The 20,000-nt window shown below is 45.7% G+C and overlaps 1 protein-coding gene across 2 annotated transcripts in view; it reads left to right on the top strand.

Moving 5' to 3' along the window:
• The window catches only part of ctnnd2b (catenin (cadherin-associated protein), delta 2b), a 74,807-nt gene that overhangs the window by 49,514 nt on the left and 5,293 nt on the right, over positions 1-20,000 (top strand). Inside the window, exons 11-19 of one of the 2 annotated variants that reach the window (XM_063219020.1) lie at positions 1,833-2,046; positions 5,987-6,170; positions 10,828-10,945; positions 12,125-12,310; positions 13,443-13,637; positions 14,865-15,015; positions 17,087-17,327; positions 18,294-18,378; positions 18,595-18,721. In XM_063219020.1, coding sequence (XP_063075090.1) covers positions 1,833-2,046; positions 5,987-6,170; positions 10,828-10,945; positions 12,125-12,310; positions 13,443-13,637; positions 14,865-15,015; positions 17,087-17,327; positions 18,294-18,378; positions 18,595-18,721 — 1,501 coding nt within the window. The remainder of the gene's footprint in view (positions 1-1,832; positions 2,047-5,986; positions 6,171-10,827; positions 10,946-12,124; positions 12,311-13,442; positions 13,638-14,864; positions 15,016-17,086; positions 17,328-18,293; positions 18,379-18,594; positions 18,722-20,000) is intronic. The other variant, XM_063219021.1, reaches the window with a different exon arrangement.

Genomic DNA, 20,000 nt, shown 5'->3' on the forward strand with positions numbered 1-20,000 from the left:
ACACACAAGTGCGAACACATGTACACACACACACACACACACACACACACACACACACACACACAAGTGCGAACACATGCACGCACACACTCACACGCGCGCACACACACACACACACACACATACACACACATCACACGCACGAACGCACGCACTCACGCACGCACGCACGCACGCACGCACGCACATCAACACCCATAAGCCACCAACACAAGGCTTTTGTGGGGCATAGCTAGTGGCCAGCACCATGATTACAGGGCAGCGATAGCATCAGCTACACCATTGGTTAAAATCACTCTTTGAGGCAGATGTGCTAACACATAAGCTCCCATTTTGGGAAAATGATTCGTCACAGCCAGCACCTAACAAAATGGAATGGCTCAGACTGTTTCTTGTTCTCATCAATTAAGATATTTTGGATATGAGGTAATTTAGAGAGCATTGTGTAACTGTGACTAATCAGAAGAAGATGTACTGTTTTCAGTCCATAATGCCTTTTTCTGCCCATGAGTTCATGTCTGCATGGCAACATACAGCACTTCGGTTCTGTTGGAAATTGCCAGGCTGCTGTTTTGAATAAACTGAACCACAGGACATTCTCAAAGACGAATGAATGCTCCTTTCATGCAGACTGCTGCTGTGCACTTACACAACTTTGGCTTATAGATTTTTTGCCTTCTGAATCTGAAATTGTTGCAGATTTGTCCCTGAAAACTTCACAATGCCAAGCCAATACAATGCCAGATGTAGTGTTAATCAATGAAGTCAGCACTTTCCTTTGCAGAGTACTGTGTGGTATACTCCAACATAAAGTGAAAGAATTCAAAAAACGTTCTGTGAAAATGCAGGCTATGTGCTTCTGGTGGCTGAATTACTGTTTATCTTGTAGAGACTCCGGTCTCAAAATGTTTAGATGTTGAGACAGATGACCTATGTAGATGATGCATTGATAAATATGTGTACATTACGTATATTGTACATATATGGGGATGGAAGGTTGTTCAATAATGCCCACGGAAAATAATCGTATCACTATCAACAAAATCCTTCTGGTTGGTCACATTTAACTTGACTTGACTTGAAAGCTTTAATGTCCTTAAAAAGGCAATTTGACTTACAGCACAGCAGAATGGCATAAGAACATATAGGCCTGCAATAAAAACACATACAGTACAACAAATACACACAATAAATAGACATATAAGTTAATAAATAAATACGTAATAAATACAAACCACTGGTCAAATGCATCCATTAACACAATATGAAAGTCCATAATGTCAAGAATGTATCTCCCACATCTTGTTCAATTCGTTAATTGCCATGGGGATGAAGGAGTTCTTTGCTCTATTCGTCTATTTAAAGGAAATCCTCCAAACTCAAATCTGATGTCCACAATCTGCCTACACATGAGAACCACTGTCCTTCCTGCTTTCTTGCCCCCCCCCCCTGATTCAGTAGACCTGGCTGATAGACCACTGGATAAACTCAATATTCCAAACCAAAACCCAAGCTTTCAAGTCAAGTCATGTCCCTCTAGCCTGGCTCTCGCGCAGACCCTTCGTGCTTCGTGCATCTTCGTTAAACTTCCTGAGCTCGCACGGTAACAACCGTCGTGAGAACCAGGTTAATGTCCATCATACTCTGCTAGCAGATCTGTTTCTTTGCACTCTTACTGTAAACTCAACTGTCATTTTCCGCTCCATATATTTCTGTTTCCCCGTCCAGATCCGCAGGCAGGGTGGCATCCAGCTGCTGGTGGACCTGGCTGATAGACCACTGCATAGACTGAATATTCCTAGTCTAACTATATTTCTGTTTCCCCCGTCCAGATCCGCAGGCAGGGTGGCATCCAGCTGCTGGTGGACCTGTTGGACCATCGCATGACGGACGTGCACCGCGCGGCTTGCGGGGCCCTCCGGAACCTGGTGTACGGCAAGGCCAACGACGACAACAAGATCGCCCTCAAGAACTGCGGCGGCATCCCGGCGCTGGTGCGGCTCTTGCGGAAGACCACCGACGTGGAGATCAGAGAGCTGCTCACGGGTGAGGCCAGACACTCTAAAAAAACTTGAGAAAGGCCATACGGGCCGAAACGTTGTTTTGTTAATAAATTGCAGCACGATGGACAAGAGTGTGCGGTATCTTCTTTCACAAAATTGATCTTGGACCCGCTACCTGCCCCTCGAAACCTCTGGTGTGCGTTGGTTTCCTCCTTCAAAAGATAGAGGCCAGACACTCTACCACCTAGTCTCTCGAGGAAGCGTATCATACAACGCAAGGTTAGGTACCACTTTCACGTTTAGGGTTACTGTACGCTCTTTCAAATTTCCATGTTTACTTTTAACGCCAAAGTGAAGATGTGGACAAGCCTTTTCAAAAAACAAAATACACATGCCTTTACTGACAGTTTAGGAATAGTTTTGGTTTGAGCATCGTTTGGGCATAGTTTTGCATACTTACGGTTAGGGTTAGGACATAGTTTAGTGTTGTATACTGACAGGTTAGGTTTAGGAATTGTTTTGGTCTTGGCACATTTTCGCATGCGCAGTCCTCATTTCGCACAGCGTAAATATCCACGTGAACAAACACAAACACGAAAAGTACAACATCAAAATAGTCCTTGACTCGCACTTAGATGAAGGTGTCTTCACTTGGGCAAGATATACCTTCCGCTTAGAAGTCATGATGCATGTCATGCACACTAATGACCAAACAATGCTAAACAATTGAATGTCATACAAGCTTACGCGACAAAGGAGTTTCAATTCCCAATGAAAATAGTGATAAGGTTAGTATAGATGGAACTCTACAGCTCAATCAAGACAATTGCAATACAATACAATGTTCTGCTACGTCCGTCCAGACAGCTGTTAGGTGATTTTTGTGTTGGTTGTGTGTTTTGACACAGTTAACATAGAGGTCTGTGTTCTTAATGGTGTATTATAGGGTGCTATTAACAACATAGCAGAAACCTGTGGATTTTACTCTATTCAGTCACATGTGGGCTATTTTCTTTTATGCTTGAACATTTACATTTATATGGCTGCTTTCATGGAAAGGAAAAGGTCTGAATATAATCTAATAAACATTCTGCCTTTTGACCTTAATTGATGTTAAGTACCCTATTTTCATTTTACAGCATTTAATTGATTGAATGTGAACATATACTGTATTATTTACGTGCGCACACACATACACACACACACACACACACACACACACACACACACACACACACACACACACACACACACACACACACACACACACACACACACACAGTGAGTGAATGAATAAAGTGTGCCCATTTTGTATCACATGCTAATTTTGTGTTACACTGTGGCCTTATATTTTAGATCCATTAGTGACATTTGGAAATTTTACTTAAAGGGACACTGTGCGAGATTTGTAGTTGTTTATTTCTAGAATTCACGCTGCCCATTCAGTAATGTTACCTTTTTCATGAATACTTACCACCACCATCAAATTCTAAGTATTCATTATGACTGGAAAAATTGCACTTTTCATACATGAAAAGGGGGATCTTCTCCATGGTCCGCCATTTTGAATTTCCCAAAATAGCCATTTTTAGCTGCAAAAATGACGGTAATTGGACCATACTGTACTGGAAAATATTTGTTTATTACTTAGTAAACTTTCAAGTAAAGATCAAAGTTGGCAATAGGGAGCCTAGTTTCAATGAGCAGCATAGTTGCAATACCATTTTTGACCATTTCCTGCACAGTGTCCCTTTAATCACTCCACCTCTTGAATTCAATCATCATTCAATCTGTAAAGCATTAAAAGTACAAAAATACAACATGTTGCTTATCACAATTTTATCACAATTTCACAAATTGTGGGGAAAGTTATTCTTACCGGTTGTTGCCAAGGCTGTCAAGGTTGTTCTGTCAGGCTGTGCCTTTCTGCACTGAAGTGAAATGCCTGTCAGGAACCTGAAGCACTTAGAAGAACGCCACAGAACTCCTACTGTGGTTATGAAGAGTCACTAATAGCCGTTGCCCACCATCCTATTTACTGTGCAGCCAGTGTTGAAGGGCTTGAATGCAGTTAGCTATTACTGTGATGTTCTTCTGATAATGTTGTTTGACACACAGGTACACAGTCCTTTTATGTGTTGCTCCACTCTTTGTGAAGGTTACAGTAGCTTCACCTTTTCTTTTCTTCTCTTTTCTTCTCTTTTCTTTTCTTTTCTATTATTTTCTTTTCTTTTCTTTTCTATTACTTTCTTTTCTTTTCTGTGGAATGTCAGACATTGGATGGCATGTACTGTAGTCGTGTTGGCTGTACATGACTGAACATGTGTTGACCGATGGGACCAGCAATATAACCCCAGACGTGTCATACCTGTCTCCCATCTAGACGTTTCAGTTAGACATACACTTTATTCAAATACAAGTAGATTCATCTGATTTCCAAGGTTGTGTCAGACTTCTAGACAAACAGTTTTGCTATCAGCACTCATCCAAGTATTTGCTAATGCACTCCGCGGCTAGTTAAAAAACTCAAACCTGTCCATGACATGTATGGTAATAATAGTGGCAGGTTTTCTTCCATAATGCAGACAGCATATCTCTATGTTATGTAAATAAAAATTCTTCAGTAGACCAATGTAATGAACACATTCCGCGCTTATTGAGTGACAATCTGGTGCAAACAATGCAGGACCAGACATGAATAAAAGGGAAGAAAATCTGATGCCACACAGATGTCTTTTTTACTTATTTCATATTTATTTTCAGTACATTAGACTAACATTTCGTCCAGTGTCTTCATCAGAGTGCTTGGTTATTCTGTGTTCATGATGTGCAGCTGGTTTGCCCTCATCTGCAGTATCTACATATTTTGTCGAAATGCTTGTTTTGTTAAAAATGAAAGTTCGAGAGAAGCGTAATGAAATTTGGCATGCCTGATTTACCAACTGCTTTCTTTTCTCCACTCAACTGTCATTCGTCTGAATTCAGGGCGAAAAGATAGGCGCACCTATTTACCCAGCTGCATCTCATTCTCCACTGTGCCGTCATTTGGTGGAATTTCAGCACACTGGAATTTGGAACGCCCCTTAATTAACTATACAGCATTTATTCTCCGCTCACCTGTCTCCAGTCAGAAATATTCTTTCTCACTCGCACCCACCACCTCCCCTTTCTCCTGCCGCTGTTCGATTGATTCAGGTGTCTTGCCCTAGCTTCCTCCCACTTCACCTCGCTTCATTGCTCTCTGGCCATCATCTGCCGGGGTGTGTCCGCTCAGAGTTCGCACATATCTGCGGGCGCAGATACTCCCCACGCTCTCAGTGGCGCCCCGTAATCCCGAGCTCAAGACAGTTTACGGCACAGACATTTCTCGGCCGTGGCAGTACTTCAACACCACGGCCAGCGATCTTGCCCAATACGCCACGTAATCTACCGTATCTCAGCTTCTTGAGTGCAGTGGTCCCTGCGGACCCCGTGAAGCACTTTGATGATCGGTCCACCGCGTGGACAGCCGCTCTCCTGCGAGACTGGCATGATCACGAGAAGTCAAAGATGTATGCATACATGCTTAATCCAAATTTCAGATAGTGAACTAATTACATTGAGTTTAGACTGAAAGTGGTCTTCATAACACCTGGCTCATCTTGTGTTAAAGGCTTATGGTACAAACGTGTCCCGTTTTAGAGATGTTGCTTTTGTCAAATTTGCAGTAACTACAATATCCAACCTAATACCCAAGGTTTTGAATGAATTTCTCTCAGTTTCAAATTTGGAGTCGTTACTGCACTTTGCCTTTCTAAGTGCATTTCCTGAAACGCTGGCTTTAGATATTTTTTCTTTTTTTTCCAATTATATCTGGCACCTGTAACAATTGTTTTATTTTTCTCAAGTGTGCTCACTTCAAACTTTACAGTTGCATTTTTGAGCCCCACCTTAATCTGATTGGTGACACATGTTGTGTGTTTTGCTCTGTGTGTGTTCATCAGGAGTGCTGTGGAACTTGTCATCATGTGATGCCCTGAAGATGCCCATAATACAAGATGCCCTCGCCGTGCTGACCAACACGGTCATCATCCCCCACTCCGGCTGGGACAACTCCCCACACCAGGACGACCGCAAGCTGCACCTACACTCCTCTCAAGTGCTGCGCAACGCCACCGGATGTCTCAGGTTAGAGCATACACAGTACACACACACACACACACACACACACACACACACACACACACACACACACACACACACACGGTCAAATGTGCTCAAACACACACACACACACACACACACACACACACACACACACACACACACACACACACACACACACACACACACACACACACACACACACACACACACACACGCGCGCGCGCGCTTAGAAGTGTGTGTATATTTGGGTTAGTAGTGAAAGAGAATGAAGGGCCGTGAAGTGTTTGCATGTTGAACATACAATGTATGCTTCAGTGCCTTTGCAGGGTGCACACCACACAGGATCTTTTTGTTACTGTTGTTGACCTTTAGTTTATTGTACTGATTGTGTATCTTTTACACATTAGCTTACCATGTTGAAAACTGCTTGATTGGTGTAAGGTTTTTTTTTCTAGGAAAGTACATTCTTCGCAAACTAGGACAAATGCATATGTTGACATTCAGAACCAGCAAAATGAAAAAAAATATGTAAATTGTATATACGTCCAGGAGAAAGAAAACAGGTATTCTTCTTACAAATATACACACACGGTACGGTACATTGCAGAGGTGACGGACCAAAAAAGCATCACTTCAGCATAACGATATAGTGAGGGCCCCGGAACGCTTCATGACTCCCTAAAATAGGCTGAATGTGTGCATGCATTATGTTGTTCTGACTTTCTTCTTTCACCTCTCTCTGTAGGATATGAATGTATATGCATTTTCCATCCCTCGTACTCCGTACTAGATAACCGTACCCTCTAGCAGTCTAACCTGTGTGACCACATTAGGTGTCATTACGGAAGGAAAGCAGCCGTGCAGGCCAGCCGGGTTTCCAAATACCTTGGCAGGCGCGGACTGTAAATGAGTGGCTCAGGAATAGCCTAATCGGCTTTGTCCACATTCACTGAGCACTTAACCAATACGTTAAGCTAATTGATTTGAATAAATAGCTTTGGTAGTATCGAATGCCACCGCCTTTTGGTCTATTATGCAATAAGCCACCCCGATGGGAGTGGTGGTGGAGGGGAGGGGTGGGGTGGGGTGGGGGGTGTATGAGGTGAAATCGTCCCCATCTCCCAGTTGAGCATGAGGAATAAACTGTCCTCCCTCAATGTGGTTCCATTATTGGATTCTATAGTTTTGGAAACTTGTCAAAGGCCCTGTGATTATAGGGCTGGCAAAGGGGGAGAGACGATTGGCATTCTGTCAGCCCCTCGCACGGTGCTGATATGCGAATTTGCGTGCCCCCCCCCCCTTTCATACCGGGTGGTGTGGGAAAAAAAACCTGTCGGGGAAGAATTATGAGATCTGCCTTGCGTTTGCCTGCTTGTGCAATTTTTTTTTTTTACTTTTTCAAACCACCCCCACCCCTAAAACACACATAAACGCCCGCACACACGCGTGCACACACGCACGCACGCACGCACGCATGCACGCACACACACACACACACACACACACACGCATGGACACACCGTTTGGGGGATTATTCATTTGAAACTGCATTCCGTTTTGCGGGAAAATGTGCTGATGCTGATTTTATTCCATAACACCAGAGCAATGCACACACTCACCACACACACACACACACACACACACACACACACACACACACACACACACACACACACACACACACACACACACACACACACACACACACACACACACACACACAGACCGAGAGTTCTTCACTCAATGAAAACTGGCATCCAACTCTGTGCACACTCGATGTAGTGTACGTCTGCTGTGTTTACATTTCAAGAAGCTAGTCACACAGTATAAAACCCAAAAAACAAACAACAAGAAAACAACATATGCAGCATCAGTGCGCAGAGTGAAGGCTGAGGTGATAAATGAATGCAGAAACACACTGTCCTGTGGTATACAGCCCGTGCGAATGTGTCTGTGATTTCCATGCCACCAGTGCACTGCAGCGTTCGGCCCTGTCTGGAGGACAGCCCGGGGACCTATACTAAGAAGCTGGTTCAGGAGTAAACCAGATTACAGTAATTTAAGAGGTAAATCATCTAATAGGAAGAGCCTGGATTCCTTGTTTTCTTTAAAAAAGAGGATTACAGGCTCTTCTATTAGATGATTTACCTCTTAACTTAACCTGGTATTCTCCAGAATCAGTTTCTTAGTATAGGCCCCAGGGCTCCTCTGCCGTCGCCACTGCCTCTGCCTCTGCTTAATCCCAGGGGAGTGTTTTTTTCTGTTCCCGACCGGCAGTTGTGGGGTGATAAAGGCCTGCTGGGGGAACGAAACCCGCTGAGTCATGACGGCCGAGGGGTGGCTGGGCTGGGCTAAGCTCTCCCCACCGCTCCAGTCCCCTGCTCTGAGCGCGGCAATTAATCCACGCTGCGGTCCGCCAGGGAAACGGGAAGGCTGATTGAACGTGTGTGATGCTTGAATGACAGAACCACACCACCTGCTGTTCACCAGCTAGCATGGAGGAGGAGGGAGTTGGGGATGGGGGATGGTGGAGGAGGTAGAGGTGGCAGCAGCGGTGACGGTGGCGGTGGTGGTGGTGGTGGTGACGAGGGGGGCTAGTCTCTGCTATGGGACCCAGGGGGGACATAGACATCCCTAACACCATCCCCCCCTGCTTCACCTCCGATCAGAGCAGCAAGGTAGACGGCAGCACCTTTGATTCCTCTCAGCAGAGGTGTCAGGCAGGAGGGCTGGTACGATCGGGGCCCCCATGAACTGAACCGGCACTAGCGCCACGCTAGTCCCGTGGGTCCCAGTAGGCTTTCAGATTATTCATCGGCACACAGAGGAGCTGCTGTTTCTGATGCTGCCGCTACCACACTGCTACTGCCCTCAGCCCTGCTTCTGTGTCAGCTAGCGCCAGGGCTGGTTACATGCAGACCTACTGGCAGGTGTTTAAAAAGCAGATCCACACGTGTCCATTGTTGCTTTTTTATTCCGTTATCTGTAGGACTTTAGCACGGGCAAGGTAATTTATTTATAAAATGTGTTAATTATTCTCCATACCGTGTCATAGAACAGTACAGGTCCAGACAACACTTTAATTGGGGCTCCTTGGGGAGTATTTGCAAGGTGAATGGTGCCGAGTACAGTCCAACCTCAGTGGGAAACTCCTCTCTTCACACCTCTAGATGGGAAGAACCTTTTCAGCATTGCGCACAGTCCAGTTCGGGCTAATTTTAGCAAATCAATGTTGGCTTGGCACCTCATTCTTACCTTTGCCAGCTGTTGCTTAAGTCATCACAAGACGTGGGTGGGGAGAGGGGGTGGGAGGGGGGTAAACTGTAAAAAGCAACAGCATGTGTTTCCCTGTCAGCTTCACACACACATTGCCACCACATAACAAAGGCACAGAATTTGGAATTCCAGACAGCAATGTGTGAAAGTGTGAACAATGAGACACTAAGCAGTTTTGCCCCATCATGCTTTGTGTGTGGAACTGTTGTAGTCATTCTGGATTTTCTACAACTCTGCCATGCTCTTTCCTACCCAGCGCCTGTGTGTGTAAAAGGGCAAAGCTTTTAGCAACTGGACACTGATTTTAAAAGCCTCTTAGACACACACGCATATTGGCCTCTACTTTGGAACTCGTCTCTGAGGTCACCGTAAATGGATCGCTTGGCCATAATTGTAACTGGCAGAGAATAACAACGCATCTTTGCCTATTTTCACAAAATTATGAATGGTTAGTTGGCACAGTGTGTGTGAAAAGTGTAATGCCAAACAACCTCATCAGTGACTGTAATTGTGCAATTATGACAAACCATACAATTGTGTAAGCAACTAAATATAATATTGCTCGGTTTGCATTTGAGTTGCCGTTATTGTGTACATTTTGTGCTGAAATTTTGAATGAAAGTTGAGCAGCTTTTTTATGCTTCACATTACGTAGCAAGCTGACAGCCCTCCTCCCACAGTACAACTTCACACCCATCTAAACATGACATCCATGCAATGCACCTGTGGCACCTGCGGGGGTGTGAATGGCACCTCCTCCATACATGTAGCATGTTCTTTGTCTCAGGAGACAGCAAAATCGCATTTAACCCCGATATCCCCTCTAGTCCTTATTATTTTTCTTGGCTCGCTCACCACAGCGTAGTACACTGGTTATTATTGTGTGTGGAACTAGTGCAGACACACTCACACACAGCTATGGTATGGTGTGTGCTCTGTATATGCCAACCCATTATAACAAGCCTGTAATATCAAGGATAGATTTTGACACTTCATTATACGAACTGAAAGCCCTTGTGGCCCCAGCACGGTGCACGACACTGCAGACTACGTATATATTAGTGATGCGAACAAGATAAAGCCGTGCAATGTGGCACAGATGTAGTGTCACTAGAAATCCCATGACATGGCATGTTGCGCTGTGGACTGGGAATAACATGGTCATGGTGTCAGAAACCATTTAATGCTGTTTTTATCACCACGGTTGCAAACACAATCCGCCACTGCAGTCATGGGTTGAAATCTCACAGTGACATCATTTCGTTTTGTTCAGTGAAGTGAACACGCCTGTGAAATGCGAATGTGCCTACATTGCTCCGTGCAATCAATGAATGTGCCTGTGCCTATATTGCTTTGGGAAGTGAACGTGGGCTAAGCATGCCTGCCTGTGGTGCTCTTTCAGGAATGTGAGCTCTGCTGGGGAGGAGGCGCGCAGGAGGATGCGCGAATGCGAAGGCCTGACCGACGCCCTCCTCTATGTCATCCAGACCGCCCTGGGCAGCAGCGAGATCGACAGCAAGGTTGGAGTTCACGCTTTGATCCTCCCTCATCATATTAAAGACACACGTGCAGTACACATGCAGCACACATATATTACACACACGCATGCACACACGCACGCACGCACGCACGCACACACACACACACACACACACACACACACACACACACACACACACACACACACACACACACACACACACACACACACACACACACACACACACACACACACACACACACACACACACACTCTCACACACACATCAAGACTGACATTATGAAATGGCAGCATGAACTAAACCTGTAGGCTGGATGTAACAAGCTTGGATGTATATGAAAAGCCTGTGGTCACATTGCATAGACGCACCCTCACAGTCTCGCAGTACAGTGAGCTGCTTTGATTGATTTCCAAAGGTCTTTGCCTCTTGCACCGCGATGCATTGTGAGAAGCAGTTTTCGGAAAAAAAGACCGTCAGAGTTTAATCCCTTTGAAACCGTTTACAAGATCAAAGCCGCCCCCTTTGTTTTTGCCGTGCCTCGCCACTCATCACAATGGGATTAGCTTTGTGGCACCCAATGGACTCCATCCAGAGGACCAGTCTAACAATGAGCCCTTAAGAACACACGATTCTGTAATATTTTTTAAAGGGAGGATGAATTACCCCCCGAAAGAAAAAAAAGAGAAGAAGAGGAGAAATGAAGATGGATTTTTTTCTTTCTTTTTTTTCCAGACACCAATTTATGAAGGCAAAAGTTATTCCAGAAAGATGATGTAGGGAGTTGGGAGAGAAGTGTTTTTTTTTCCTCAAGAAAATGATAGTCTTCTTTGTAATTAGGTTAGAGTGTTGTGGTTGCATTGAAATGTCTGAGGCACTTCCAAATTCTCCATCTATCTTTCTCCCTCTCTCCCTCCATCCCTCCCTCTCTACCAGAGATTCTTTAAGTATATAGAGATATGCCAATGTAATAGGTTGCTATGGGCACCTAACATGACCAGGTTCCGGTCTGCCTAAAGGGGCATGTCATAATACTCCTAGCATTGAATAGAACAGTCCTTAGGTCTGCCTAGGTCTGCCTAAAGGGGGATTTCCCCCCACTCCCCCTTGCAATAATAGAACCCGGAAACAATGGGCCAATGGAACCTCTCTCTCTCTCTACTCTCTCTGTCTCTACTCCACACCCTTCCACTGGAACAGACCATAGAGAACTGTGTGTGCATCCTGAGGAACCTGTCCTACCGGCTGGCTGTGGAGACGACTCAGGGTCAGCAGCTGGGCTCCGAGGACCTGGACGGCGTGCTGTGCGGGGAGGCCAGCGGCAAGGATGGCGAGAGCTCCGGCTGCTGGGGAAAGAAGAAGAAGAAAAAGAAGGCCCACGATCAGGTTTGAGAGATGCGCCTCTACTTCTTTTCTTTCCACTATTTGTCACTCTGTGTGCCATATTCTGGTTTGCATATTTCTGTCACTGTTGGTGTCGCTCTCTTTCTCTCTTGCTCTCTCTCTCTCTCTCTCTCTCTCTCTCTCTCTCTCTCTCTCTCTCTCTCTCTCTCTCTCTCTCTCTCTCTCTCTCTCCTTCACTCATTTTTTGGAGTTTTGTGCAGCTGTCTGCAATTAGCAGCGTGGTGAATGGCCTGCGTGAATGGGCTGATGGCTGTTCTCAGCCCATGGATAATTAGCTTCTCGCTGATTTCATTAGGTTTTCTTTGAAAAGGGGGGATGCCATGTTTGTTCCACACTTGTATTGGCTTTAATGAGGTAAAAAAAGGTTTGAATTATGTGGTATTATGGCACATAACTAACAAAAATTTGCGCTCCGTAGTTTCCTCTTTAAAAATGCAAATGCACATCTGGTAAGGCTGGGAGTATGTTGAGAGAGTATGATTGCATCCCATCTGAACATTACAGTACTGTGGAGGGAAAAAAACCACTCGGTACCGATGTGTGTAATTGTGTGCACCTCTGGGGCCGCGTTGCACTTAGGGCTCCTTTTGTCAATATCTGGCCTACATATTCATGAGGCAGCTGATGTCTTCAGTTCACACTTTGCCTCAAACAACCTCTCCTCTTATCCTCTTACCCCCCCCTCCTCTCCTCTCCTCTCCTCTCCTCTGGTCTTATCTCTGCCGTTCCCCTCTGCACTTTTCCTCTTCTCTTCTCTCCTCTCCTCTTCTCTCATCTCTCCTCGTCTCTTCTCTCTCCTCTCCTCTTCTCTCCTCTCCTCTCCTCTCACTCTCACTCTCCTCTCCTCTCCTCTCCTCTCCTCTCCTCTCCTCTCCTCTCTTGTCTCCTCTGCTCTTGTCCTCTGCTTGTCTTCTGCCTTCTCCTCTCCTCTCCTCTCCTCCCCTCCCCTCTCCTCTCCTCTCCTCTCCTCTCCTCTCCTCTCCTCTCCTCTCCTCTCCTCTCTTGTCTCCTCTGCTCTTGTCCTCTGCTTGTCTTCTGCCTTCTTCTCTCCTCTCCTCTCCTCTCCTCCCCTCTCCTCTCCCCTCCCCATCCTCTCCTCTCTTCTCCTCCTCAGTGGGATGGCGTTGGGCCCTTCCCCGACTCCAGCGACCCGCCCAAGGGGCTGCAGATGCTGTGGCACCCGTCCATTGTCAAACCCTACCTCACTCTCCTGTCGGAGTGCTCCAACCCCGACACTCTAGAGGGCGCCGCCGGGGCTCTACAGAACCTGGCAGCTGGCAGCTGGAAGGTAGGCCCCGCCCCAAAACCAGTGAGTAACCCCAACCAGACCGACCCAACGGCCCAGAAAACAAATACGGGTTTGAATGGGCCGTGACGCCGTCCGCACCGTTTGAAACCATCACCGCCGCCTGATCGATGTCGTGTACAGTACAGTCAATGCACCTGACTGACAGCACAGCAACAGCACGGAAGTGAAGGATTTTGTTGTATGGGTGGTCAATGGGTGTGTTCCAATATGCAACCTTGCGTCCTCCACTTGTAATTGTGGCCTCGTACCAGGAAGTAATACGTTGTGATGACATCACTGACATCAGCATTATATTTCAATATCTCGCAAAAGCTCAATTGTAAAGTCATTTTCTCATTTTCAAACAGGATGGTAAATGAAGAATAGTCCCCCAAAAATTGTTTTGGCTAGGCTGATAGCGGGGAAACTTAATTGCTTTTTCCACGGAGGCGGGGCATCAGCAAAACGTGAGGCCACAAGCCCAAGTGGAGGACGCAGGGTCGCATATTGGAACGCACCCATTGCATTTGACTCATCTTATTTCCATGATACACTGTATCTATGGAAAAATGTTGATATTAAACTGTGATGTTCTGCACTGGTGAAATCTACACTAACCGCAACTGCATTCCCTTCCACCAACACTAAACACACTACAGTAGCTGAACTGAACTAGATAGAAATCTTCCTCACTCCCACTCCTTTGGCACAGAAACTCACTCACACAACATCCCTCTCACACAGGAACACTGTTTGGTGAATACACAAGGAAAGCAGTTCATACATGGACCACTGGCCATGTATGCCCGACACAACAGACCATAGTTGGCATCTGCACTGATGTAAAAGATCCCTTTTTTGACAGCTTTTCTCACCCACGCTCCCTCCCACCCACCTCTCTCTCTCTCTCTCTCTCTCTCTCTCTCTCTCTCTCTCTCTCTCTCTCTCTCTCTCTCTCTCTCTCCCCCTCACTCCCCCTCTCTGTCTCTCTCTCTCTCTGCCTGTCTGTCTCTCTCTCTCTCTCTCTCTCTCCTCATCTCTGTCTCTCTCTCTCTCTCTTTCTCTCTCTCTCTCTCTCTCTCTCTCTCTCTCTCTCTGTTTCTCTCTGTTTCTCTCTGTCTCTCTCTCTGTTTCTCTCTCTCTCTCTCTCTGTTTCTCTCTCTTTCTCTCTCTCTCTCTGTTTCTCTCTCTCTCTCTCTCTCTCTCTCTCTCTCTCTCTTTCTCTCTCTCTCTCTCTCCTCATCCCAGTGGTCTGTGTATATCCGGGCAGCGGTGCGTAAGGAGAAGGGTCTGCCCATCCTGGTGGAACTGCTGAGGATAGATAATGACCGTGTGGTGTGTGCGGTGGCCACTGCCCTGAGAAACATGGCTCTGGACGTCAGGAACAAGGAGCTCATCGGTAGGTCACCAGGGTCCATCTCTCTTTCTCACACCACTGCTCACGCAACCTTCTCGGTCTGCCATGACTGACAGAAACGATCTCTTTTTTTTTCGATACTCATTCTCTTCCTTATAGAATTCGAGGGCTAAGCAGTGAAGCTACTTTTGCAACCATATCAAGCTTTTCTTGTTGTTATGTGACCTTCATGGGAGGCTACAGCAGCATCTAGAAACATAAGCAGGAAATTATTGAACAGTTGCAAGCTTTCAAAGAAGGAACCCCATGGCTATTTGATCAGGGAAAGCATTCATTTTTCAAAGCAATTCGGGTGTGGGGGGTGACAAATCTATGGGGACATGCTTGGACCCCACATTGCAGATGTACAGTGCTGTACTGTATGTTTTTATTCTTTATTAGTATCCATGGTGAACAGTACCCGCTGTGTGCCTCCAACATTAATATGCAGAGCCAGTTTATATCTCTAGTTGGCCTGTGGAGTAAAGTCCTTAACATTAAAGTGCTAGTATTCACCCACTTTCACAGCATACTGTATTTGCCATGAGAGACAAAGATAGCCGCACATTTCCCTGGACCCGCTTTCACCAGCCTGCTTTTGAGAACAATATTGAGAGCTCGATACCATACAGTACACATATAGGCCTATTGTTTAAACTGGAGGAGAAGAATTCTGTGTGCTTTGAGGACATATCTGGGGGCCTGACATTTCTGCTCAGGCAGCCGCTCCGGACGCCTTTGGCCCCGCACAGTCGAGTGCAGCATTCCTAAAAAGGGCCTGCGTGCCCACGGTGGATAGCACGCTCTGGTCACACAAATGTCAGCACAGAAATAGGAATCCCAAGCCTTAATAATTGATAAAGGAGGCATGCTTGAGCATTTCGGCCTATTGAATTACTCACGCTTTTCTTTCCTTCCCACTCTCTCTCTCTCGCTCTCTCTCTCTCGCTATCTCTCTCTCTCTCTCTCTCTCTCTCTCTCTCTCTCTCTCTCTCTCTCTCGTCTGTCTTGACAAGTGTCAAGCAGACTAACAGTTACTTTGTTTTGTCAGCACTGCAGTGAGAGTCATTCTGGAAGTGTTGTTGTAAATTGCTGCTCAGTTCATAGCTGCGTTGCGTTGGAGTGACAGCCCCATGGCCGCGGCTGTTGCTGCTGTGTTTGTGATGAGTTCCAGGGAGGACCCTGAGGCGAGCTAGCGCTTGCTCATTATTGGGCCTTATTACCCTCTTGGTCCACAGTGTGAGACAGCTCTGGACGTTTAACAGTTTCCTTTCATGTGTCCAGAGCTCTCCACAAAAAAAGCCAGAAAAGAAATAGGGAGAAAAAAACGAAAACAGCATAAGATAAAAAGGGTTTTTATTTTCTATTTTTTATTTCGTACTTCACTGCATATTTTATCCTTTCATTTCTGCCCAGAGATACTAGCATGTTGGATTGTGGAAGTGATGGATTGATTATTCTGCCAGTTGAATGTTTAATCATCACAAGCAATCCAAATTATCTGTGATGGACATTTATGATCTCAGAGTCTGGATCTGGAACGCACCTGAAGCCTTGTAATCAGGGCTCTCTACATGAACACCAGCCAAACTGGTGAAATTTCATTTTGGCTGGTAGACAAAACCAACTTACTAGCCACTTTAACCCATTAGTGACTGTAGTCTGTTTGGCTAGTCAGATAAACTTCTACTTGCCATTTCGGCTGGTGATGAATAAAAATGATTTAGAGCCCTGCTTGTAATACAAGTTGGCTTTCACTTCACAGTTTCTCTCTCTGCTTGTAACCTGACTCCACCTGATGTGACCCTACTGTACTGTATGTGGGTCAAAGACGTCTTTGTCATTCAGTGTTACGGACACCGTGATTTTTACATGATTTTTGAATTGTTTCAAGTGAAAGGATGACAGCCGAGGCTTTCATGAATTCCCTGTAACAATAAAGAAACAAAAAGAGTCATGTTTTTTACAGTTACAGTCAGCAGAAGGCATCCGTTACACTGAATGACAACGCCATTTTGCACGTCTTTGACCCATGTGTCTCTCCCGTCCCCTCCCATCCCCCCACCTCCTCCAGGTAAGTACGCCATGAGGGACCTAGTGCACCGTCTCCCTGGAGGCAACAACAACAACAGCAGCAGCAGCGGAGCCCCCAGCAGCAGCAGTTCAGCGGGGAAGACCATGTCAGACGACACCATCACGGCCATCTGCTGCGCCCTCCATGAGGTCATCACCAAGAACATGGAGAACACAAAGGCGCTACGGGACGCCGGGGGCATCGAGAAGCTCATCGGCATCGCCCGCAGCAAAGGGGACAAGTAAGTGATACATGGCAGGGCTTGACATTTACTTTTTTCATCCACCAGCCACTGTGGCTAGTTGTTTTCCCGAGTCACTAGCCATACAGATAGCCACAGATTTTATATTGCTTTTTTTCTTATCATGATGATGTACGCCTAACTTCAGAAGATGTGGTGCCAAAGCAAGATGATTTCTATAAGGGAGTATATCAAGCAAATAGAAATCAAGCTCAGCTTTTCTTGAGCTTAAATATAAACAATTAATACACAAGGGGTAAACAACAGAATATAGGGCAAGATGTGTATGTCATACCAAGGAACAAGCTGCCAGCCAAATTGGCTAGTAACACTGAAAGTATCACTAGCCAAAGCCAAGTTTTACCAGCATTTGGCCGGTTGCAGGTGCCAGTGTCAAGCCCTGATACACGGACTCAAATGACTTCATGGGGCCGCTGTTGCCATTGCTGCCTTCCAGTAGTGTGCATTGTTGCACACTACTAATCAAGTCTGTAGTTGTTCCGTCCATTCTTTTGTTCTCCAAAAATGCATCCTACTACAGAAGAGAATTCAGTTTTCTTCCCTGAGTTCCAGTTGAGTACAATATATGGATAATAAGTATTATAATAGCACGAAATTTGAGATTCACACACATGCAATATCTTTACTACTCCCTTAGCTGTCCAAACAGTGTTGACATCAAAACATTTGCATTGTTCTTACTTAGCATTGTCATTGTGTATTGGACTAAACTGGTCAGACCACATCGTAGGCAATTCTAGTACATCAACAGATCTCTTCAGAAATCACAGCCTGTATCCATGAGGACACACAATATGTAGGTCAGTTCAAAAATGGATGATGTTTTTGAGCATTTATAAAAACTATGCGCATTTTGGCACGGAAACGGAACGGAAAAAAAAGAGCTACTGTCCGACTGTATTTAAGGGGGCTGTTACTTCAACCTTGCCTGTTTTGCCATTACAGACATTCTCCCAAGGTGGTGAAGGCAGCCTCACAAGTCCTCAACAGCATGTGGCAGTACAGGGACTTACGAAGCCTTTACAAAAAGGTAACTTGATTCACTAACTTCACTCACATAATCATAGATGCTTGTTGGCACTTTTTTGTTATTGAAAATTATTTGTGTAAATAAGTAATTAATACATTGACTATGTATGAAAATTCAGAAAAAATATCGATGCAATAGTTTAGATTATATGTTGCATAATGTCACACTGCAGGTTGCATGAACATACTTACCAGAAGACACTTTTTTATTTTACAGGACGGCTATTCTCAGTATCACTTTGTGGGCTCCTCCTCCACGATAGAGAGGGACAGGCAAAGACCTTATTCCTCCTCACGCACTCCCTCCATCTCTCCAGTGAGGACGTCCCCCAACAATCGATCCGGTTAGTCTTATTTCCTGTTGCCATTCCCCACAGTGCTACCTCTGTTTGAGGTGACCAGAGCAGACACATGAACCGAGAGAGAGGAAAAAAAAACACAGATTGAATGAAAATCTTCCCTCCTGGCCCTGCCGTGGCCTAACAGTAGGGCACTGGGTTACTACGCTGGTGACCTCAGTTCGATTCTGGCCCGGGTCATTTGCCGATACTTCCCTATCTCTCTCTCTCCACTCATTTCCTGTCTCTCCTCCACTGTACTGTCAAAAGTTTTAAAAAGCCCTTAAAAAAAACGTCCCTACTTCCTTGTCAGCCCGAGACAAGCTGTGCTTGCCTGGAAGGTCAATGTTTAGCAGTGTATGGCCCTTATTTATCCCACTCCTCTGCTGGCCCCTGCTGCTGCCTGCCCAGCACTGACCACTCCTGTCAGGTTGGCTGCCACCCTCCAGTCCAGGGAGCGATATTTTTTTTCCTAGTACAAGGACACCACAGGTAGCCTCTGATTGGTCGAGCTTCCCGAGCGGCAAGACTGCAACACGTGCGAGTTACGAGACTTGAAGCCGCAAACACGCAGACACTCGCCACACTTTTGATATGTGCCTAAACCTTCCCTAAACTTAACCTGTCAGGAAAGCAATGTTTCTTATTCTTTACTTTTGCCAAGAACGGCGAAATAACCAAGGTATTGGCGAATTTGATGCGAAATTGTGCCCAGACCAAAATCCATGTCTAAACCCTAACCTGTCACAGGAAGTTGTGAAGGTTGACCAATGAGAAGCCAAGTTTGTCCATAGGAAAAAAAAATTAGCGTCCAGGGAGGGGGAACTCAGTCATGATAGAGCGATCACAGAGTGCATGGCTACCAGCTTTCCATTATCCCCATCCAGTGTCACGAACGCGCCGAGAGTTTGACACCTCAAGTTTCTCGGGAAGTTAGAAGTCACCCGAGGAGACAAAAAGCCAAGCGTCTCCGTAGACATGTCATCCGATCATGGCTGATCAAGGGACCACTTGTAGGCATCACGCTGCTCCTTCCGTCCCGAGCTTCATAAGGGAGACCTTGTCACACCCAATTAGCTCTAATGCGCTCAGACGTCGGATGCACTCACTAAAGAGGCCCTGCCATGCACTTTAATAACAAGTTGTGTTCGCGGTGACATTACTTTGATTAAACCCTGGCGCTAATAAGACACCTGTTTGACATGTCCTTTGCTGCTGGGTGCTGTAATTAAAATAGTCTCCCCACTTAATGTTCCAACGTTATCCCTTGCATCGGGGCAATTAT

This window comes from Engraulis encrasicolus, chromosome 16 (assembly GCF_034702125.1).
Source record: "Engraulis encrasicolus isolate BLACKSEA-1 chromosome 16, IST_EnEncr_1.0, whole genome shotgun sequence".
NCBI classification, from domain to species: domain Eukaryota; kingdom Metazoa; phylum Chordata; class Actinopteri; order Clupeiformes; family Engraulidae; genus Engraulis; species Engraulis encrasicolus.